Source organism: Rhincodon typus, chromosome 25 (assembly GCF_021869965.1).
Source record: "Rhincodon typus isolate 14 chromosome 25, sRhiTyp1.1, whole genome shotgun sequence".
Classification (NCBI taxonomy): Eukaryota; Metazoa; Chordata; class Chondrichthyes; order Orectolobiformes; family Rhincodontidae; genus Rhincodon; species Rhincodon typus.
This window is the reverse complement of record NC_063356.1, coordinates 547,636-571,354: the sequence shown is the minus strand read 5'-3', so window position 1 is coordinate 571,354 and position 23,719 is coordinate 547,636. Positions and strand designations below refer to the sequence as shown.

Below are 23,719 nucleotides of genomic sequence, written 5' to 3'. Positions count from 1 at the left end.
AAATTGCTGGAAAAACCCAGCAGGTCTGGCAGCATCTGTGGAGAGAAAGCAGAGTTAACGTTACGGGCTCAGTGACACAAACACAGTCCTGAAGGGTCCAGTGACCCAAAAAGTTAACTGCTTTCTCTCTACAGATGCTGCTTGACCTGCTGAGGTTTTCCGGCAATTTCTGATTTTGCTTGTAAATAATAATGCAACTTTGCTTTAAATAAAATTTACCAGCAGTGACCCTTCTCACTCACGCCCTCAACTAACTACTCCGACATTGGAGAGATCATGATAATTCAGTAAACTGCTGGTATTTGAGGTATATTATTTTTGCAGACTTATCAAGAGTACTGGTTCATAAGGTGCCAGTTAAAACAAATTTTGCTGTAGTTTTCTGAGATTAAATGGGATCTTGATTAAATGAGTCAATGGGCCTTGGGTAGTGTTGTAGAGCAGAGGGACCTAGGGGTGCTGGTACATAATTCTTTGAAATATGCATCACATATAGACAAGATGGTTAAAAAGATGTTTGGCACGCTTGCCTTCATTGCTCAGTCCTTTGAGTATAGAATTTGGACGTCATGTCGAGGTTGTACAGGACATTGGTGAGGCCTCTTCTGGAGTATTGTGTCCAGTTCTGGTTGCACAGTTATAGAAAGGATATCATGAAGTTGGAGAAGGTTCAGAAGAGATTTACCAGAATGTTGCCGGGTATGGAAGGTTTGAGTTATAAAGAAGGGCTGGATAGGCTGGGACTTTTTTCATTGGAGCATAGGAGGTTGAAAGGTGACCTTATAGAAATTTATAAAATCATGAGGGGTATAGATAGGGTTAATGGTAGGTGTCTTTTCCCTAAAAGAGTGATTCCAAGACTTAAGGTGAGAGGAGAGAGATTTGAAAAAGACATGAGGGGCAAAATTTTTACACAGAGGGTGGTTCACATGTAGAATGAACTTCCTGAGGAAGTGGTGGATGTGGGCACAATTAAAACATTTAAAAGATGTTTGGATAAGTACATGAATAGGAAAGGTCTGAAGGGATATGGGCCAGGAGAGGCAGGTGGGACTAGTTTAGTTTGGGATTATGTTCAGCATGGACTGGTTGGGCCAAACGATCTGTTTCTGTGCTGCATGATTCTATAGTGAGAATTAAGAGCTTGCATATTCCTTCAAGAGTTAAGGGCAAGGGCAGCCAGTCCTGGGAACCCTAGATGTAAAGGGGTATTGAGAGTTTGATAAAGAAAAAGAAGAAAACATATGTTCAGGTACAACACATTAAAAACAGAGGAGGTCCTTCAGGAGTACAGAGAGTGTAGGAGGTAGTGGTTAAAAAAACAAATTAAGAGGAAAAAGCGGCCATGAAATATTTTTGGCAGATGGGATCAAGGCTTTTTATAAGTACATTAACAGTAAGAGAGGGAAAGAGTGGGACTGTTTGAGACCAAAGGGGCAATCTGTGCGTTGAGGTCATGGGTAAGGTCTGAAATGAATTCTTCTCATCTATATTCACAGAGGAGAAAGACTTCGTAGCTGGGGATTTCAGGTGAGATGGTGAGGTTGTAGAACATACTAAGATAAATAAGGAGGAGGTATTAGATGTTTTAACAGGCATACAGGTGCACAAATCCCCAGGGCCTGATAAGGTGTATCCCAGGCTGCTATGGGAGGTAAGGGAGGGGATTGCTGGGGCCCTGGCAGAGGTATTGAACACTTCATTTGCCACAGGTGAAGTGCCAGTTGACTGAAGGATAGCTAATGTGGTTCCTTTGTTCAAGAAGGGCAGTAGGGATAGGCCAGGTCATTACAGACACAATAGTTTGACATCAGTGGTAGGGAAATTATTGGGAAAAGTTCTGAGGGGCAGGATTAATCGATATTTGGAAAGGCAGGGATTGATCAGGGATAGTCAGCGTGGATTGATCAGGGATAGTCAGCATGGATTTGTTAGTGAGATTTTCTGTCTGACTAATTTAATTGAGGTTTTTGAAAAGATGTCTAAGTATATCGATGAGGGTCGTTGACATGGACTTCAGGAAGGCCTTTGACAAGGTTCCACAAGGAAGGCTGGTCTAAAGGACAAGAGTCCATAGGATCCACAGCAAGTTGGAAAACTGGATCCAAAATTGGCTTACAGATAGGAGGCAAAAGGTGATGGTGGGGAGTTGTTTTTGAAATTGAAAGCCTGTGACCAACGGTGTACTACAGTGTTCAGTGCTGGGACCCTTGCTGTTCGATTTGAATGTTAGCAACTTAGATGTGAATATAGAAGGTATAATTAGTAAGTTTGCAGATGATGAAAATTGGGGGTGTTGTTGATAGTGAGGAGGATGGTCTCAGGGTACAGTCCAATAATGATCAGCTGGTAAACTGGGCAGAGCTATGGTAGATGAAATTTAATCCTGATAAATGCGAGGTGATGCATTTTGGGAGGTTTAATCAGGGAAGCATGTCCACAATGAATGGTAGGTCCTGGGAGGACTGAGGAACAAATCCATAGATCTTTGAGGGTGTCAGCACAGGGAAACAGGATGGTGAAGAAGGCATATGGGATGCTTGCCTTCGTTAGCCAAAGTATAGAATATAGGAGCAAGAAAGTCTTGTTACACCTTTATAGAATATTTGTTAGGCCACAGGTGGAATATTGTGTGCAGCTCTGGTCACCCACACTATTGGGAGAGCGTGTTTGCACTAGAGAGAGTGCAGAGGAGATTCACCAGGATGTTGCCTGGGATGAAAAGCCTCAATTATGAGGAGAGACTGGATAGGCTGGGTTTGTTTTCCATGGAGCAGTGGAGGCTGAGGGGGGATCTGATTGAGATATACAACATTATGAGAGGCATAGACAGAGCAGATTGTGAGAATCTTCTCCCCCATGGCAGATGTGTCCAAACCAGAGGGAATGAGTTTAAGAAAAGGAGTAACTGGTTTGGATGGTATAAATATGGAACGTGCTTCCTGAGAGGATGATGGAGGCAGGTCCTCTGGCAACATTTAAGAAGCATCTGGGTGAGCACTTAAAATGCCAGAGAAATTATTGTTACTCTGAATTGTTCTTTATCCTTTCCACAGCCGTCTCTTACCCCCATGAAATGGTTATCACTATCTCCCAAATACTCCCTCTCTGACATTGGACATATCTGTGCCAATCATTTCTGCACACTCTTCACAATTTCTTTGCCTTTTTATAACATGAAGTGTGGAGCCTTGCTACCCATTGTGAATTTGCATGTAGACTCTGTCACTGATGCTTTCTATTTCCATCTCTGCCATGCCATCTGACTTTGCCCAAGCCTCAGCTGATCTGCTGCTGAAGCCGTCAGCCACACCTTCTTCATATGACCATTCCAGTGCACTCACATTCTACCCTTTGTAAACATGAGACCATCAAAATCTCTGTTACCTATTTCCCAACCTGCACCAAATCTTAGGCCCCTGCTCATGTTTACTGACATTAACTCCCAGGGAAGCAACACCCTGGTTGTAAAATTCACAGGAGACAGTAAAGACTGCAGATAATAGAAGTCAGAGTAAATAAATGTGGAGCTGGACAAACACAGCAGGTCAGACAACATCAGAGGAGCAAGAAAGTCAACATTTTGTGCTGAAACCCTGGGCAGAGGGAGGGGAGCCCACAAATAAATAGAGGAAGGGAGATGGGGTTGGGTAAAGGCAGGTGGGATGGAGATCGGTGGATGCAGGTAAGGGGATATAATGATAAGTCAGTGGAAAGGATGGAGCAGATAGGTGAGTAGGAAGATGGACAGATTAGGACAGGTCAGGGAGGCAGGACATGGGATAAGGTTGGGGGTAGAGGGATTTTGAAGCTGGTGAAGTCAATATTCAGGCCCTTGGGCCATAAGCTCCCAAGGTGAAATATCAGGTGTTGTTCCTCCAGTTTGCGTTTGGTCTCACTCTGACAGTGGAAGAGGCCAAGAATGGACATGTCGCCAGGGGAGTGGGAGGGGTAGTTAAAGTGGATGGCGAACAGAAAGTCGGGTTGATTGGTGCGGGCAGGGCGCAGGTGCTCTGCAAATCAGTTCCCAAGTCTGAGTTTGGTCTCCCCGATATAGATGAGACCACATTGGGAGCAATGGGTGCAATAAATCAGATTGGATGAGGTACAGGTGATCTGGAAGGATTGTTTGGGGCCTTGGATGGAGGTGAGAGGGGAGGTGTAGGGGCAGGTGTAGCACTTCCTGCAGTTGCAGGGAAAGGTACCGGGTGTGGTGGTGAGGGAGTTGTGAAGTGAATGGTCCCTGCAGAAAGCGGACAGGGCTGGGGAGGGAAATATCTTTCTGGTGGTGGGGTCTGATTGTAGGTGGCGGAAATGTTGGAGAATGATGCATGGATTCAGAGGTTGGTGGGTGGTATGTGAGGATGAAGGGGGCTCTATCCTTATTGTTGTTGGAGGGAGAGGGTTTGAGGGCAGAAGCACAGGAAATGGGGATGATGCGGTTGAGGGCATCCTTAATTACAGAGGAGGATATCTGGGATGTCCTGGAGTAGAACACCTCATCCTGGGAGCAGATGCGGCAGAGGCGGAGGAGTTGTGAGTATGGGATGGAATTTTTGTAGGAGGGCGGGTGAAAGGAAGAGTAGTCGAGGTAGTTGTGGGAGTAATTGTGTTTGAAATGGATGTCAATTGTGAGTCGGTTTCCGGAGATGGAGACAGAGAGGTCCAGGAAGGAAAGGGAGGTGTCAGAAATGGTCCGGGTAAATTTGAGGATGGGGTGGATGATGTTGGCGAAGTTGATGAACTGTTCGAGCTCTTTGTGGGAGCACGAGGCAGTAGCGATACAGTCATCAATATAGCAGAGAAAGAGGTGGGGGATGGTGTCGCTGTAGCTGCGGAAGAGAGACTGTTCCACGAATTCTACAGAGGCAGGGGTAGCTTGGGCCCCTGCGGGTGCCCATCATCACCCCTTTGCTTTGTAGGAAGTGGGAAGAATCAAAGGAAAAGTTGTTGAGAGCGAGGACCAGTTCTGCCAAGCAGATGAGGGTGTCAGTGGAGGGGGACTGGTTGAGCCTACAGGAGAGGAAGAAGCGGAGGGCTTTTAGGCCATCTGCATGGGGGATACAAGTGTACAGGGACTGAACATCCATGGTGAAGATAAGGTAATGGGGGCCGGGCAATTGAAAGTTTTGGAAAAGGTGGAGGGCGCAGGTTGTGTCCCGAATGTAGGTAGGGAGTTCCTGGACCAAAGGGGAAAGAATGGATTGGAGGTAGGAGGAGATGAGCTTGTTGGGGCAGGAGCAGGCAGAGACAATGGGTCAACTGGGATATTCAGGTTTATGGATTTTGGGTAGGAGATAATTCCCCAACCCTGTACCACCCATTTCTATCAGGTTGGATGCTATGAATGGGAGATCTCCTGAAGTGATGAGGTTGTTGATAGTTTGGTGATCAGAGGTGGGGTTGTGATCAAGGGGCCGGTAGGAGGAGGTGTCAGAGAGTTGGCGTTTGGCCTCAGCGACGTAGAGGTCAGTTCCCAATACTTACCACTGTGACCTCTCCCCCCCCCACCCTGTCAGTGGGTTTAATAGTGAGGTTAGGGTTGGAGCGAAGTGAGCGGAGGGCTGCATGTTCCGATGGGGAGACGTTGGAGTAAGTGAGAGGGGTGGAGAGATTCAAGCCATTTAACCCTTGTTTTCAAATCCATCCATGACTACATCCCTCTATATCTCTGTATACCCCAGCCTCTCATCCCCCTGAAATATCTGCATTCTTCAAATTCTAGTTTCTTCAGCATCCCCCAATTTCTATTACACCAATAGTGGCCATTCCGTCATTGCCTGGTCACTAAACTCTGGAATTCTGAACTCTGAAACCTGCGAAAACCTCTCTGCCTTTCTCTCTTCCTTGTGTAAGTTTTTGAGCAAGAGTTAATATTGTTTTATGTGACTCAATATCAAATTTTGTTTGTTAATGTACCTGTGAAGGGCTCTGGGATGTGTTACTCTGTTAAAGATGCTACATAAATGCAAGTTGCTGGTATGAGTATTATCCATGTGACCCCCATGTAAATACAGTGAAATCGCAATGAGTCCATTTTGGAAAACCCAACATCCTGATTGTGTCAAAGGTGTCAGCCATTGTCATCAGCAGAATAGGACCATCGAATAGGATTGTCTTATGGGATATCGGATTGTTAAGTGACTGGGACAGCTGATTGGAGCAGAGTTATTACAGGCCAGTGTGAGAATTCTCCAATCTCTGAACAAACCATCTTCAGGATCACCCTGTGTGTGAGGACCATCCAACCTGCAAGAACAGACATCCCTCTGAGAACATTCAAAGAGTTTTCAGCCAGAGAGAAACTAAAGTCAATACAGCAAGTGGAAAACTGTGGACACACAAACATCGCTTGTGGCAGGAGTGGGAGATGGAAACATGAAAATAGATATTTTTCACATTTTGCTGCTTTACTTTGGATTTGTTTAGGGATTTGTTTCACATGGGCAGTGTATTTGTAGACAAATCGAGTCAAGGATCCTCCTCCGCTCTCTGGAAGCTCCCAGTGTGGGTAGATCACCTGGGATTGACTCATCCTGATTTCACTGTATCAACACCTCACCAACTTGAAGCTGTGCAGGGATCTAAAAAGAATGATGGGTTTGTTAACACAATTTTTTTTTGTATCATCTTTACAGGTGCTTTACTTATTTTGGGAGGTATAATGTTGAACCTGATTGCTACCAGCATGCTGCTTCGACCCATCTCTCTCCACGAGCACCAGCCCACCTTCTCGCAATCACCATGTGACAGGACAATACTCAAAGCTCCAAACAGCTGCCTCTTTCACAACGGAGCAATGAAGCAAGGCATCTTAGAGAAGCACTCAGAAAGCTGCTTAATCACTAGCAATCCCAGCGTGTCCCATTCAGCAATTGGTCACCTTGATATTTCCAAGAATCATGACAGCTGTATCCTGAGGGATGAGAACCTGAACATTAACCATTCCCGAGTGGAGACAGAATCCAGTATCTCTCACGAGAGCAAAGCTTTTCTGGACAAAGTAACTTTCCGAACAGCTCACACTGCGTCTGTTAGCTCTTCGAGCAGGGGCAAGGGAACACAAAGCCTTCCTCCCAAAGAGAAGCTTCTCGATTTCTCATTGTTACGGGATCCTTTCTTTAGTATTTACACATTCTCAGTGGTGTTCAGTCAGTTAGCGTACTTTATTCCCTACTTTCATCTCTCAGCCAGGGCTAAGACATTGGATATTGATGCCATGGATGCATCCTTCATCATTTCTGTTGCAGGTGAGTTCAAGTCTAAAGGTCTTATTCTCGTGTTTGAATTTAGTTTTCAATTCATTGTCTGAAGGCAGCTTCTCTTGTTGGGGCCTCAGTGGATTGTTACCATTAACAACGTGAACAGATTCTGAATCTTCACGTGTCTTTTTCAACACAAAACCCTTGATTCTGATTGGTAATCTCTTCTTGCAGCAGTAACTCTAGTTTGGAAAAGCTGGACTGGGGAAACAGCAGATAACTCCCTGGGATAGTGAAGAAGGCACCTGACCCTTGATCTGTCCAGCTGTGGGTGTCCACACATTTCCCAGTAAAAGTTTCCAGTTAGAGTGCATCCAGCATCCCACTGGGCTGTGAAATCATCTGAATCACTCCCCATAACTCAGAGTAAAATGATTAGCAAGACTAACTGCACAAATAAAGCAGAATTCCACTTACTGGAGTTAACCATTTAACTGTGCGAGAAAGATAAGTATATTGGCCTTTTGGAGCAGAATTTCTGAACTTGTTCACAGGCCTAACCCTATTTCCTTCAGTGGCTGAAGTAAGTCCCAAATTTCATATTGTCCTGAGAATAAATCCTTTCTACATGGTGAATGATGTGTGTGGCACAGGATGGGTACATCTAGTTCAATATTGCATTGTCCGAATCAATAGCCAAGACCAATTCAAATGAAATTGAAAACTCACTTTTGAATTGGTTCTTGCCACAATTGTATGTAACTGAACTGCCTTTGGAAGTAGACTGAGGTGAATCCAGTTTCGTAGAGCCACAGGTATATCTGTTACGGGATCTAGTGAAGACTCTCTCCTCAGGTTAAAGTGATTGTTGAAGTTGATGGAAGAAGCTTTACTCAGCCTAGTCTATGCTGGAACGGATCTAAGAATATTTGAAGGTCACATTGGATAAAAATCAGGCTAAAAGTGTTGAGGAACCTTGGCTGCCTCTGAACAACACCCATTTGTCCCTAGATCCATGAAGACACATGAATCATGTCAGCATTTATATTTTTATAATATATCCTCTGACTCTTACTCTGGGTGCTGCTGTTCTTAAATAGGGGAATTTTTTTGCCTAAACTGTTTGCTACTTTCTGGATTAGAATGTATTACTGGAAGCCCCCTGCATTAATTCCTCCCTACGCTGTGCACCAAGTGTAAAAGGTTTTATCTGTCAGCTGAGTTTGTGGATTATAGCCAGGGCTTGGGGTCTGTGTTTAACTTCATTAAATGAATGACAGGTGAGTATCACAGGCTGACTGATGACAGGGTTTGTGCGTTTGGTCTGAGCTGCATGACAAACACTTTACCTTATATTGATTGGATCCTGTACGTGCTCAGCATAGTAAGGGTCACTTTGTGCTGAGTGCTCCATTTAACTGCCTGTCCACCCACTTGAGAAGAATGGTGATGACATGGCAACACGGCACAGACCAGGACTTCAGCAGGGTCTGTGGCTTCAGCGATTCAGCAGCTAAAGAGGTTGGAGCTAAGCTGGATCATTCTGTGTTATTACTCTGACGCAAAATACCAGTCCAAGGAACTGGCCCAATCCTGCTTTCACAAAGAAGCTTCTGTTCTCCATGTGTTTATGCCTGAATTTCTCTCTGTGAAATCTGTTGAGGCTCGAATGTTGCTTGTTTAAAATCTGTTCTTTGTAAAAAGAAACCATTCACTTTTCTGGCCTGGCTTCAGTTTTGCTTCTCACACAGTTGCCTAGCAAAACGAGAGTGTCTCCAGCTGATTCCTGTCTCACCATCTTTCATGCCTCCCTCAGTCACTTTGTTGCCCCAGGATTCTCCAGTTGCTGAAAATTCAGGTTGGAAAAACTCTCAAACACTTCTCCTTAACCCCCAAAATCTGCAAACTTTAGTTTTGTCACATACCTTCAGTCAGTTTCCAACGTGACATTACTGAGGACAGCGTTAACCGAGATTAATCCAGGTCAGGTGAAGGCTGTGATAAACAAAAACAGAAGTCATTGGAAAAACTCAGCAGGTCAGGCAGCATCTGTAGAGGGAAAGCAGAATTAACATTTTGAGTCCAGTGACTCTTCTTCCTTCTTCAGAACACTTTCTGAAGAAGAGTTGCTAGACCCGAAACATTAACTCTGCTTACTGTCTACAGATGCTGCCTGACCTTCTGAGTTTTTCCAGCAATTTCTGATTTTGATTCTTATTTCCACCATCCACAGTTTTTTTATTCCCTTTATGAAAATGTAAGCCAGCTAAATGATAATGGGGGCCATGAGAGGCTGGAAATAAGTTGGCTTTGCTGAAAGCAACCCATGATAAGTCAGGGCCCGGGGTGTGGGAGTGTGTAAAATACATTGAAGGAGATGTTCATACTCCAAAATAATTAAAACTCAACATTAAGCCCAAGGCTGTGCTGCTTTTTCACAGAAATAGCCTTTTCCAATTGTACAGAACCTGGCTTTGAACACTCAATCTCACCAACACCACGACCTCTGATTTTATGAGTTATGGGATGTGTTGAGCTAGCAATGTGTGTTTTTACTGATCTCTGTCCAATACATGCTCAAAGCTTTGCAGGCAGAAATATCAAATTGTGACCATGAGTAGTTATGTTAGTTTCTTGGTGATGATTTGAATTTCCATTCAAAACCGAGGTGGTCATTCGAGAGCTAGCGCTGGCTCTGAATCCACATCACTGACTGCCTGAGTGTCCCTGTGAACACTAGCCAGCATAAAGCACTGTCACATTCTCTAGCAGGTGACACTATGCAACGTTAGTCCTGTGAGTATGACTGGATAATGCCCAATAACCAGTCACTCCTCTTCTGTCACTGGTGAAAGACACAGAGCCAGAACTTACAGTGTCTGATCAGAGGCAATTTTATGACACTGTGAGATTGATGAGCTCTCTTTATAAATATAATTCTTTATGAATATAAATTTTATTTTTCACTCATTGGAGGACACATTTGTCATGCCCTCCTGTACAAATAAATCACTTTCCACAGATAATTTGGTTTCAAAAAATGATATTATAGAGTCATAGAGATGTACAGCACGGAAACAGACCCTTCACGCGAACTCATTCATGCCAACTAGATATCATGTAAATTAATCTAGTTCTATTTGCCAGCATTTGACCCATATCCCTCTAAACCTTCCTACTCAAGTACCAATCCAGATGCTTTTTAAATGTTGAAATTGTACCAGTCTCCTTAAGTTACATAGAACATAGAACATTACAGCACAGTACAGGCCCTTCGGCCCTCGATGGTTTCACAGGTCGGCACAACAATCTAAAGCCCATCTAACCTACACTATTCCATTATCATCCATATGTTTATCCAATGATCATTTAAATGCCCTTAAAGTTGGTGAGTCTACTACTGTTGCAGGCAGGGCATTCCACGCCCTCACTACTCTCTGAGTAAAGAAGTTTTAAGAAGACTATGAATAAAGATAAGTCAGGACCATGTGGGAAGATGCTAAACTGGGTGTGGAATGCAAATTACATCAGTATTAGGTAGAAACCTGGGAGTGTTATTGGGAGGAGCTGTTATCAGGCAAGTCCACATTTGACATGTGGGAGCTGTTTAAAGACCTGCTGATGAGAATTCAGGATCGGCATATTTCAGTAAGGAGAAAGGACAAGGATGGCAAGGTGAATGACCCTTGGATAACGAGGGAGGTTATGAATTTAGTCAGAAGGAAGAAAGGATATGTAAGGTTTAGGAAGCTAAAATTGGACAGGGCCCGTTAGGAATATAAAGAAAGCAGGAAAGAACTCCATCACGGTATTCGGAGAGCAAGAAGAGGGCCATGAAATGACCTGAGCAAGTACCTTTAAAGAATCCCAAGGCATTCTAGGCATACATTAAAAACAAAAGGATAACTAGGGAGAAGGTACGATCACCCAAGATTAAAGGAGGGAATTTGAGTTTGGAGGTAGAGGATGTGGTCAAGATCCTAAATGAGTACTTTGCATCGGTATTCACCCAGGAGAAGGATATGGAGGATAGTGAGATTAATGTGGAGCATGCTAATATACCAGGGCATGTTGAGATCCAGAAAGAAATGGTGTTTGGTCTCTTGAAGAGCATTAAGGTGGAAAAATACTCAGGGCCCGATGGTATCTACCCCAGGTTACTGAGAGAGGCAAGAGAGGAGATTGCTGGGGCTTTGACCAAGATCTTTGTAGCCTCGCTAGCCACTGGAGAGGTACCAGAGGACTGGCGAGTAGCTAATATTCCTCAGAATGGATGTATGGATGAAATTCCCTCTGACTAGGGGAGCAGATGGCTTAAAACAAGGGGTTGCAGTCTCCGGATACAGGGTAAACCATTTTGGCCAGAGATGAGATTTCCTCACTCAAAGTGGGATGTACCTATGGAAGCTTCCACCACACAAGGTGATGGAAACTATGTCAATGAATATATATAAGAAAGAAATGGATAGATTTCAAGATGCAAAGCATCAAGAGATCTGGGGTGGAAGCAGTGAGGTAAAGGATTACCCACGATTATACTGAATAGCAAAACAGACTCAGTAGAATGTCTCACTCATGCTCCTGGTTTCAATATTTCTCAACAATTTGTTAAATGTTGTTTGTCTCTAAAGAACATGAACATATCATAAGCTACACAAAAAATGTGCTGAATGGTCATCACTCCCTGTTCAATTTTCTTCAGACTCATTTCTGATGCTCAAGTAAGATTCTAACGTTATGACCCCTAGAATTCACAGACTAAAACTTAATTCAACAAATATTATAATACAGCCTTGTTTATGACCAATACAGTAATCATGAGCCCTGCTCTATACTTACCTCTAATCCACGTGACTGATCTCTGCAAACCTGAAGCACTGTATTTATGGAATCACAATTGGTTAAATGGTAATAAGTGCAAAACGTACATGGATTAAATCATGTGTTCAAGCATACCATGCATGTGAGATTAATGTGGAGCATGCTAATATGCTAGGGCATTTCGAGATCAAGAAAGAAGTGATGTTGGGTCTCTTGAAGAGCATTATGGTGGGCAAGTCCTCAGGGCTCGATGGCATCTACCCCAGATTATTGAGAGAGGCAAGTGAGGAGATTGCTTGGGCCTTGACCAAGATCTTTGTATCCTCCTGAGGAAGGCTCACTGGACCCAAAACGTTAACTCTGATTTTTCTTCACAGATGCTGTCAGACCTGCTAAGCTTTTCCAGCAACTTCTGTTTTTGTTCCCGATCTTTGTAACCTCGCTCACCACTGGACAGGTCCCAGAGGACTGGCATGTAGCTGATGTTGTTCCTCTGTTAAAGAAGGGATATAGGGATAATCCAGGCAGCTGTAGACTGGTGAGACTCACATCGATGGTTGGGAAGCTACTGGAGAGAATTCCTAGGGATAGGATTTACACGCATTTGGAAAAGCATGGGCTAATTAGGGACAGTCAGCATGGCTTAATGCAGGGAAGGTCATGTCTTTACTAACTTGATTGAATTTTTTTAAAAAGGTGACAAAGGTGATCAATAAGGATAGCGCAGTGGATGCTGTCTATATGGATTTTAGTAAGCCTTTTGCCAAAGTCATGATAGGCTCATCCAGAAGATTAAAATGCATGGGATCCATGGTGATTTGGTCATGTGGATTCAGAATTGCCTTGCCCTTGGAAAGGAGATTGTAGTGGTGAAAAGATGTATTTCTGGCCGGAGGTACATGGCTAGTGGTGTTCCATAGGGATCCATACTAGGACCATTGTTGTTTGTGATATGTATAAATAACTTGAATGAAAATACAGATGGATGGGTTAGTAAGTTTTCAGACGATACAAAAATTGCTGTAGTTGTGTAGAAGATTGTCAAAGGATACATGGGGATAAAGATCAGGTGGAGAAATGGTAGATGGAGTTTAATGGCAGATGGAGTACGTGTGAGGTGCTGCACTTTGGGAGATCAAATGTGAAGTAAAAGAATTCAGTTAATGGCAGGACCCTGAACAGCATTGATGTACAGAGGGATCTTGGGGTTCAAGTCAATTGCTCCCTGAAAGTGGTCACACAGATAGATAGGGTGGTAAAGAAGGCGTATGGCATGCTTGCCTTTATTGTTTGGGGAATTGAGTACAAGAGTCAGAATGCCATGTTGCAGCTTTATAAGACTTTGGTTAGGCTACTGTTAGAGTATTGCATTCAATTCTAATCACCACATTACAGGAAGGATGTGGAGGCTTTGGAGAGGATGCAGAAGAGGTTTACCAGGATGCTGCCTGGATTAGAGGGTATGAGCTATAAGCAGAGGCTAGAAAAACTCAGGTTGTTTTCTCTGGAGCAGTGGAGGCTGAGGGGAGACTTGATAGAAGTCTACAGAATCATGAGATGCATAGATAGGGTTGACAGTCAGAATCTTTTTCCCACAGTTGAAATGTCTGATACAAGGGGTAATTTAAGGTGGGGGGGGGGGGGGGGGAGGAAGGAAGGGGAGGGGTGGGGGTGGTTTACACAGAGAGTGGTAGGAGTCTGGAATGCATTGCCAGGGGTGCTGGTGGAGGTAGATACAATAGGGGCATTTAAGAGACTTTTAGATAAGCAAATGGATATGCAAGGAATGGAGGGATATGGACGAAGGGCAGGCAGAAGGGATTAGTTTAATTTGGCATCATGTTTGGCACAACATTGTGGACTGAAGGGCCCGTTCCTGTGCTGTACTGTTCTGTGTTCACCACCACTTCATCTGGCAACTCATTCCATACAAGCAACAGCCTCTGCGTGAAAATGTTGCCACTTAGGTCCCTTTTAAATCTTTTCCTTCTCACCTTAAACCTATGCCGTCTCGTTTTGGACTCCCCTTCCCTGAGAATAAGACCTTGGCTATTCACCCTATCCATGCCCTTCATGATTTTATAAAAATCTGTAAGGTCACCCTTCAGCCTCTGACACTCCAGGGAAAATAGCCCCAGCCTATTCAGCTCCTCCCTATAGCTCAAACCCTTCTAACATTCTTGCAAATCTTTCTGAACCCTTTCAAGTTTCACAATATCTTTCCTATAGCAGGGAGACCAGAACTGTATGCAGTATTCCAAAAGTGTCCTAACCAATGTCCTGTACAACCACAACATGGTGATTGTAATATACTCAATGCACTAACCAATAAAGGCAAGTGTACCAAATGCTGCCTTAGCCCCACTGTGGTGACCACCTGTGACTCCACTTTGAATAAACTGTGAACCTACACCTCAAGGACTGTTTGTTCGGCAACAAGCATATAAGTCCTGCACTGGTTTACTTACCAAAATGATCAGATCACTCCTCAGGACAACAGGGGGAATTTCCTGCTCTTCAAATTTTTGCCATAGGATCTTTAAACCTTTGGCTGTAAAACCAAACTGGGATGAGGTTTTATCTGAAAGACAGCATACCTGACAATTCAGAACTCCCTCAGGAGGCTCCACAAATATCCCCATCGTCAATGAAGGAAGACCCCAACACATCAGTGCAAAAGATGACGCTGAACCATTCACAACAATCTTCAGCCAGAAGTGTTGAGTGGGTGATCCATCTTGAGCTCCTCCAGTCGTCCCAGCATCACAGATGCAAGTCTTTAGCCAATTTGATTCACTCTTGTATTCCAGACTTGTGCACCAGAACATGCTGTTCCCCAGCCAAGCTTTTCCAGTGCAGTTGCAACACCCAACAATATGGAAAATTGGCCAGGTATGTCCTGCACATAAAAAACAGGATAAATCCAACCCGGCCAATTACCACCCCATCACTCTACTCTCGATCATCAGTAAAATGATGGAAGATGTCATCAACAGTGCTATCAAGCAACATCTGCTCAGCAATAATCTGCTCAGCGATGCCCAGTTTGGGTTCCTCCAGGCCCACTCAGCTCCTGACCTCATTACAGCCTTGGTTCAAACATGGACAAAAGAACTGAATTTCAGAGGTGAGGGGAGAGTGACAGCCCTTGGCACAAAGGCTGCATTCAATTGAGTGTGGTGTCAAGGACCCCTAGCAAAACTGGAATCAGTGGGTGTCGGGGGCAAACTCTCCGCTGGTTGGAGTCATACCTGGGACATAGGGAGATGGTTGTGGTTGAGGGAGGTCAGTCATCCCAGCTCCAGAACATCTCTGCAGGATTCCCACAGGGTAGTGTCCTAGGCCCAAACATTTTCAGCTAAATCATCAATGAGCTTCCATTATAAGAAGTGGGGATGTTCACTGATGATTGCACAATGTTCATGCTCAGTGGTTAGCACTGCTGCTTCACAGTGCCAGAGACTGAGGTTCGATTCCAGACCGTCTGTATGGAGTTTGCACATTCTTCCCGTGTCTGCATGAGTTTCCTCCAGATGCTCCAGTTTCCTCACAAAGACCAAAGATGTGCTGTTTAGGGTGGATTGGCCAAGCTAAATTGCCCATAGTGTCCAGGGATGTGCAGGCTGAGTAGGTTAGTCATGGGAAATGTGGAGTTACAGGGATAGGTTGGGAGGGGCTGGGTCTGGGCAGGATGTTCTTTGCAAAGTCGATGAATGCTGAATGGCATCTATCTGCACTGTTGGGATTCTCTAATTCTGCCATTCTCGGATGGCCATTGCTTGTGTAATGCCATTATTACTTGTCATTTATCAGCCTAAATGTGAAGGTCTTGTTGCAAATAAATGGATTGTTTCAGTATCTAAGGAGTCATGGTAGTAAGGAACATTGATTGTGCAGTCATTGGTAAACATCCCTAATTATGATTTTATGATGAAAGGAATGTCATTGATGAAATGACCCAAGTTAGTTAGGTCTAGGACACTGCACTGAAGAACCCATGTAGCAATGTCCTAGGGCAGAGATGCTCGGTCTCCAAAAATGGTCTTCCCTTTTGATAGGTATGACTCCCAACTAGTGAAAAGCTTTCTCATTAACACCAGTTTTAAGAAAGCTCCTGATGCCATCTTCAATTAAATGCTGCCTAAATGTGAAAGGCAGTCAATCACACCTCCTCTGTGGAATTCAGTTCTTTCATCCACATTTGTACTAAGGCTGTTACAAGGTTGAGGCACCCCGGAGGAAGCCAAATTCAGCATAAATGAGCTATTTTAGATATGTATGTCTTGTTTGACAATGCTATCCACACCAACTTTCATTACTTTGCTGCTGATCAAGAGTAATTGGGGAAGTTGAAACAATATGCCTTGTTTTTTGTGGTCTGAACGTACCTGTTTGAATAAATGTTTAGCTGTACTGGAACAGCTTGGCTCAAGGATGTGGGTGATTCTGAAGCACCAGTCTTCTCTACAAAATGTTGTCAGGGTCCATAGGATGTAACTGGTAAAATAGATGAGAGGAAACCAGAGGATGAGGTGTATTTGGATCTTCAGAAAGCTTTTGATAAAAATCCAGATAAGGTTATTGTGTAAAATCAAAACCTGTAGGATTAGGATAATACAATGGCAAGAATTGAGAATTAGTAAAAAGTAAGAAACAATCAGAATAAATGGGCCATTTTAAGCATGTAAAGTGTTGACTCATGGAGTACTGCAGGAATCATTGCCTGGGATCCAGTTGTTCACAAGATATATCAATTCAAATATAAATATTATCAAGTTTCCTGACGGCACAAAACTAAGTGGGATTCCGAGTGGTGAGGAGAACATGGAGTCTTCAAGGTGAATAAGGAAATTGATTGAGTGGGCAAAATGCATGGTACATGACCCACACGGTACATCACATTTAGGAAGGTCAGCAAGCTAGGAAAGGTGGTGGGTGTAGTGATTGCAACAAGATCAGCCAGGCTAACGTCATAGAATATGAGTTCCCTGATTGGGGCTCTTAATCTGGTCCAATCAGGGAGCCCAGGCTGACAGATATAAACGGGATGACTGATGACTGGAGGGTGGCTAATGTTGTACCTTTGTTTAAGAAACATTGTAAGGAGAAACCGTGGAGATTCAGACCTGGGAGTCTGACTTTAGTTGTGGGTAAATTGTTGGAGGTGATTATAAAAGATAGGATTTATGGACATTTAGGGAGGCAAAAATTGATTAGGGATAATCAGCCTGGTTTTGTGTGAGGAAAATTGTGTCTCACAAACTTAATTGAGTTTTTGTGAGAAGGTTATCAAAAAGATTGATGGTGGCAGAGCAGTAGACGTTGATTATTTGGATTTTAGTAAAGCCTTTGACAAGGTTTCGCATGGTAGACTAATTAGTAAAGTTAGGTCACATGGGATTCAGGGTGTACTTACCAATTGGATACATAATTGGCATAACAGCAGGAGACAGAGAGTAATGGTGGAGGGTTGTTTTTCATACTGGAGGCCCGACACCAGCCGTGTTTCACAGGGATCGGTTCTGGGTCCACTTTTGTTTGCCATTTATATAAATGAATTGGATGAGAACATAGAAGGCATGGTTAGTAAGTTTGCGGAAGACACAAAAATTGGTGCATTGTAGACAGTGAAGAAGGTTTAAAGTATTGGCAAAGATGTGTAGCTCGGGTTGTGAATGTGGTTGTTGACTTGCTCACCAAGTTGGCTTATTTTTGTTCAGATGTTTCGTCATCAGTTGGGCCTCCGATGAAGTGATGTTATTCTACTCCGCTTGGAATTTATACTGTCCGGTCCGTTATGGTGAGTACTATCGTTTCTGGTTTTGAACTGTATGGGTTTGTATATGGGGTCCAATTTCCAATTCTATATGTTTGTTGATTGAAGTATGGGTGGAGAACCATGCTTCTAGGAATCCTCACGTGTGTCTATGTCTGGCTTGGGCTACTGGAGTTACTTTGTACCAGTTAAACTGATGGCGTTCATTGTCTGAATGTACACATATTAAGAAGAGTTTGTTGTACCATTTTGCTGCTAGCTGATATTCGTGTATTCTGATGGCTAGTTTCCTTCCTGTCTGTCTGATATAATGTTTGTGGCAGTCGTTGCATGGTATTTTGTAAACCACGTTGGTTCTGCATGTTGTGGGAATGGGGTCTTTAATCCTTGTGAGTGTTTGTCGTAGAGTGGCTGTGGGCTCGTGGGCCACCATGATTCCTAATGGTCGTAGGAGTCCTGTTGTCAGTTCCGATATGTTCCTGATGTGGGAAAGTGTGGTAAGTGTGTTAGGGCGTACTATGTCCTCCTGTTGTTGTCTGTTATGTAGGCATCTGTGGACGAAGTTGTGGGGATATCTGTTTAAGGTGAGGATCTTGTATCCATGTTCTTCTTCTTCCCGGCATAATTCTGGTGTTGCAGTGAGTTGTGGCCTGTTTAAATAGTGTCCTAATACAGCTTTGTTTGTGGACGTTGGGACAGTTGCTGTGGAAGGTGAGGATTTGATCTGTATACTGAGGTTTGGAACTCCCCGTTTGTCAGTCGTTCTTCCTTAACATCTAGAAACAGAAGTTGATTGTTGGTTTCTTCTTCCCGTATGAATTTAATCCCTGTGAATACGCTGTTGATGATGTGGTGGGTCTCTTCTAATTTATTGTGTTTAATAATGACAAATGTGTCATCCACATACCGGATCCACAGTTTAGATTGAATGTGGGGGAAGGTGGTGTGTTCTAGTCTGTGCAATGACACAAACATTACATCAGACAGACAGGAAGGAAACGAGCCATCAGAATGCATGAACATCAGCTAACAGCAAAATGGCACGACAAACTCTCCTTAATATGTGTACACTCAGACAATGAGGCCATCAGTTTAACTGGGACAAAGTAACCATAGCAGCCCAAGCCAAACATAGACACGCGTGGGAATTCCTAGAGGCATGCTTCTCCACCCATACTTCAATCAACAAACATATAGAATTGGATCCCATATATAAACCCATACAGGTCAAAACCGGAAATGACAGTACTCACCATAATGGACCGGACAGTATAAATTCCAAGCGGAGTAGAATAACATCACTTCATTGGAGGCTCCACTGATGATGTCACCTAGCATGGTGATGAAACGTCTGAACAAAAACAAGCCAGCTCAGTGAGCAAGCCATCAACCTTAGTGAAGAAGGTTTTCTAAGATTACAAAGGGATCTTGATCAAAAGGGTCAATAAACTGAAAAATGGCAGACAGAGTTCAGTCTGTATAAATGTAAAGTATTGCATTTTGGTACAACAAACAAGGGTAAGGCTTATACAATTAATGGTAGAGTCTTGGGTAGTGTTGTAGAACAAAGTGACTTAAGGATGCAGGTACATAATTCTAAGAAGTTTGCATCACATATAGATAGGATTGTTAAAAAGGCATTTGGCACGCTTGCCTTCATTGCTCAGACCTTTGAGTATAGGAGTTGGGACGCCATGTTGAAGTTGTACAGGACAAAGGTGAGGTTTCTTCTGGAATACTGTGTTGGGTTCTGGTCGCCCAGTTATAGGAAGAATATTAGCAAGCTGGAGAGGGTTCAGAAGAGATTTACCAGGATATTGCCAGGTATGGAAGGTTTGAGTTATGAAGAAAGGCTGGATAGACTGGGACATTTTTCACTGGAGCATAGGAGGTTGAGGGGTGACCTGATAGAAGTTTATAAAATAATAAGAAGTATAGTTGGAGGTAATGGTAGTCATTTCCCTATGGGGAATTTCAAGACCAGGGTCACATTTTTAAGTTGAGAGGAGGGAGATTTATAAAAGATATAAGAGGCAAATTTTTTACACAGAGTGTGGTTTGCATGTGGAGTGAACTTCCTGAGGAAATGGTGGATGTGGGTACAATTACAATGTTTAAAAGACATTAGGATAAGTACATGAATAGGAAAGGTTTGGAGGGATATGGCCCAAGAGCAGGCAGGTGGGACTAGTTTAGTTTGGGATTGCGTTCGACATGGACTGGTTGGATCGAAGGGTCTGTTGCCGTGCTGTATGACTCTGTGTCTCTAAATGGCCTACCTTGGGTCCTTAAACTACGAGCCCTGGTTCTGGATTCCCTGGTCAACAGAAACATGCTTCCTGCATTTACCCTATCTATTCCTGTTAAAAATTTTTAGATTTCTATGCTATCCCCCTTATTCGAAACGCTAGTGAATTAGTCCTAATCAAACTTCTGTCTCTTCATATGTCAGTCCTGTCATCCCAGGAATCAGTCTGGGAAGCCTTTTTGCGCTCCCTCCACAGCCAGAATATCTTTCCTTGGATAAGTAACAGAACTATACACAGTACTCCAGGTGTGGTCTCACCAATCAATCCCTGTTCCTGTATTCAAATTTTCTTACTCTGAGGCCAACATACTGTTTGCCTTCTTCACTGCAGGCTGCACCTGCCTGCTCACTTTCTGTATAAGAACACCCAAGTCTCATATCACCTCCCCCTTTCCCAAACTAATGTCATTCAAATGATAATCTGCCTTCCTGCTTATGCTTCCAAAGTGGATAGCCTCATATTTATCCACACAAAACTGCATTTTTTAAGGTCTTAGTGAAAATTTGTAGCATGGGTTGTGGATGCAGTTGTCTATTAGCTTGCTGAGCCTGTTGTTCTGTGGTGTGTAGATGTTTCGTTACCTTTCCAGGAAACATCATCAGTGTGACCTCGAATCGAAGCGTTGGTGTTCTGCTTCCTTCCAGACACTCGACATGCAAGGGAATTTCTGGAAACCTGGTTCTCAACACAGGAGTCTATTAATAAACATATTGTGTGCGGGGTCTATTTCAGCCCGCTGCTAAAACAACAGAACCGGAAGTGACAGGACCATCACACCAGAGGATCATATAAATCCGGAAGGAAGCAGAACACCAACTCTTCAATTAGAGGTCTTACTGATAATGTTGTCTAGAAAGGTAATGAAACATCTGCACAGCACAGAATAACTGGCTGGGTGAGCTAACGATCAACCGGTTACTGCATATATCATGTATTTTTCCATTCACTCAGCCTGTCCAAATCATACTGAAGCGTTTCCACATCCTCCTCACAGCTCACTCACCCACCAAGCTTTGTGTCATCTGGAAACTTGGAGATATGACACAGTTTCTTTATCTAAATCATTAATATATAGCTGAATAGCTAAGGTTCAAGCACTGATCTCTACGGTACCCCACTAGTCACTGCCTGCCACTCAGAAAATGACCTCTTTATTCCTGTTCTTTATTTCCTGTCTGCCAACCACTGAATCCATTTCAGCACACCATCTTCAACCCTGTACACTTTAATTTTACATGCTAATCTTTTATGTGAGTCCTTATTGAAAGCCTTCTGAAAATCCAAGTTAACCACATCCACTGGCTCCTCTGATCCAGACTAGAAGTTACATCCTCACGAATTTCCAACAGATTTGTCAAACAGGATTTCCCTTCATAAATCCATGCTGACTGCGTTGAATCCTGTCACTATCTTCCAAGTGCTCTCCTGTTCCGTCTCTTATAATGGATTCAGCCTATTATGCTTATGCCAATAATTAGTTATTTATAACAACTATTTACAATCTGTAATAATATCTGTAATTACATATAATGTATTTAGGTTTTTAGAAGATACAAAAGATAATATTTTAACACACTCCGAACCTCTTCATTAAGAGTTTAAATAGGGTCTAGAGACTGCAATTGGATATAGATTACATCAGCGGGCAGGAAGTGACACATGGATTAAATTGTGGGAAACTGTCAGGCTTTTCACTATGGTAGATGGAATGGAAGTGCTAAATATGTTTTTAATTGTGAGGTACCATTAAATGGGGTTTAAAGACAGGAAATGCTGGAGAAACTCAACAGGTCTGGAAGATCTAAGGCGAGAGAAGCAGAGCTGATGTTTCGAGTCCAATATGACTGCAATTCTGAAGAGGAGTCATGTCGAACTCAAAACATTAACTCTGTTTTTCTCTCCATGGATGCTTCCAGACCTGCTGAGTTTCCTCAGCATTCTCTGTGTTTTAGATTTCCAGCATCCACAATATTTTGCAGTTAATTAATTGTGAGTGTTCAGATGCATTTGGATGTCCTTGAACAACAACCACAGAAAGGTAATGTGAAGGTATAACAAACAGTTGGAAACAGAAATTGTTATGCTGGCACACATTGCAAGGAGTTTGCAACAAAAATATGCACATTTTTTTCCAATGTAATGATAAGATTCCTTCAGAAATATTGTGGCATATGTATTTAAGGAAACTTACACCTACCTTCAATTGGATGCAACAAGGGTTCATTGGATTGATTCCTGCGGTGGGAGAATTAAGTTGAGAGCAAACATTGAGTAGAATGGAACTGTACACCTTGCAGTTTTGAAGAATAAAAGGTAATCCCATGAAATGTACAAAATGTGAGGGGGGCTTTGAGAAGATCAATGCTAAGAGGCTGTTTCTGCTAAAAGAGAGTCCAGAACTGGGGAACACAATCTCAGGCTAAGGACATGATGATTTAGGATTGAGAAGCGGAAAAGATTCTTAATCGAGAGAACTGATTTTTTGAAGTCTATTATTAAGGAAATTCAAGACTGTGATCAGTAAATTTATTGACTTTGTGTTAAATTTCCACTGAATTTCCATAAAGAAAAGCTGGATGTGGTTTTTGGAGGTCAGTCATCTCAGCTCTAGGTCATCTCTCCAGGACAGTCCTAGGTTCAACCATCTTCAGCGGCTTCATCAATGACCTTCTTGCCATCATAAGATCAGAAGTGGGGATGTTTGTCAATGATTGCACATTGTTCAGCACCATTCATAACTCCTCAGGTCCTGCAGCAATCCATATTCAAATGCAGCAAGACAGACAATATCTAGGTTTGTGCTAACAAGTGACCATCTCTAAGAACAGCATCATCTTCTCAAATACAATGAGAGTGGGCAAATGTTGGCCTTTTGGGTGACTTTCATACCCCATGGATTAATTTTAAAAAATCCAAAAATATAAACAGGAAGGTTCAGTTCAGTTATGGATTCAGAGTGATACAGCATGGAAACAGACCCTGGTCCAACTAGTCCACACTAACCATATTTCCCAAACTAAACTAGTCCCACATGCCTGCATTTGGCCCATATGCCTCTAAACCTTTTCTATTCATGTACTTGTCCAAATGTACCTGCATCCACCTGTTTGTCTGGCAGTTCATTTCACACACGAACCAGTCTGTGTGTAAAAACGTTGCCCCTCATGTCCTTTTTAAAACTTTCTCCTCTCACCTTAAAAATATAACTCCTCCGCCCTGGGGAAAAGACCCTTGCTATTCACCTTATCTATATCCCTCATGATTTTATAAACCTCCATAAGATCACCCCTCAACCTCCTACACTACAGTGAAAAAGGTCACAGCCTATCCAGCCTATTTTTATAACTCAAACCCTCCATTCCCAGCAACATCCTGGTAAATCTTTTCTGAACCCTCTCCAATTTAATGATATCCTTCCTGTAGCAGGGTGACCAGCTCATGAGTGTTAAGCCAGGCTGGGTTCCAATGGTGAGAACATTGTTTTGACTTAACTGAGTCACACAGACCAGTAAGAGTTCAGTGACAACAAGGTGCAGGGCTGGACGAACACAGCAGGCCAAGCAGCATCACAGGAGCAGAGAGGCTGACGTTTCGGGCCTAGACCCTTCATC

General features: G+C 43.1%; 1 protein-coding gene across 1 annotated transcript in view; it reads left to right on the top strand.

Annotated features, from left to right (window-relative positions):
• Window positions 1–23,719, top strand: part of LOC109919430 (monocarboxylate transporter 5-like) — an 83,100-nt gene that overhangs the window by 45,615 nt on the left and 13,766 nt on the right. Inside the window, exons 5-6 of the mRNA XM_048611797.1 lie at window positions 1,500–1,530; window positions 6,430–7,250. Coding sequence (XP_048467754.1) covers window positions 1,500–1,530; window positions 6,430–7,250 — 852 coding nt within the window. The remainder of the gene's footprint in view (window positions 1–1,499; window positions 1,531–6,429; window positions 7,251–23,719) is intronic.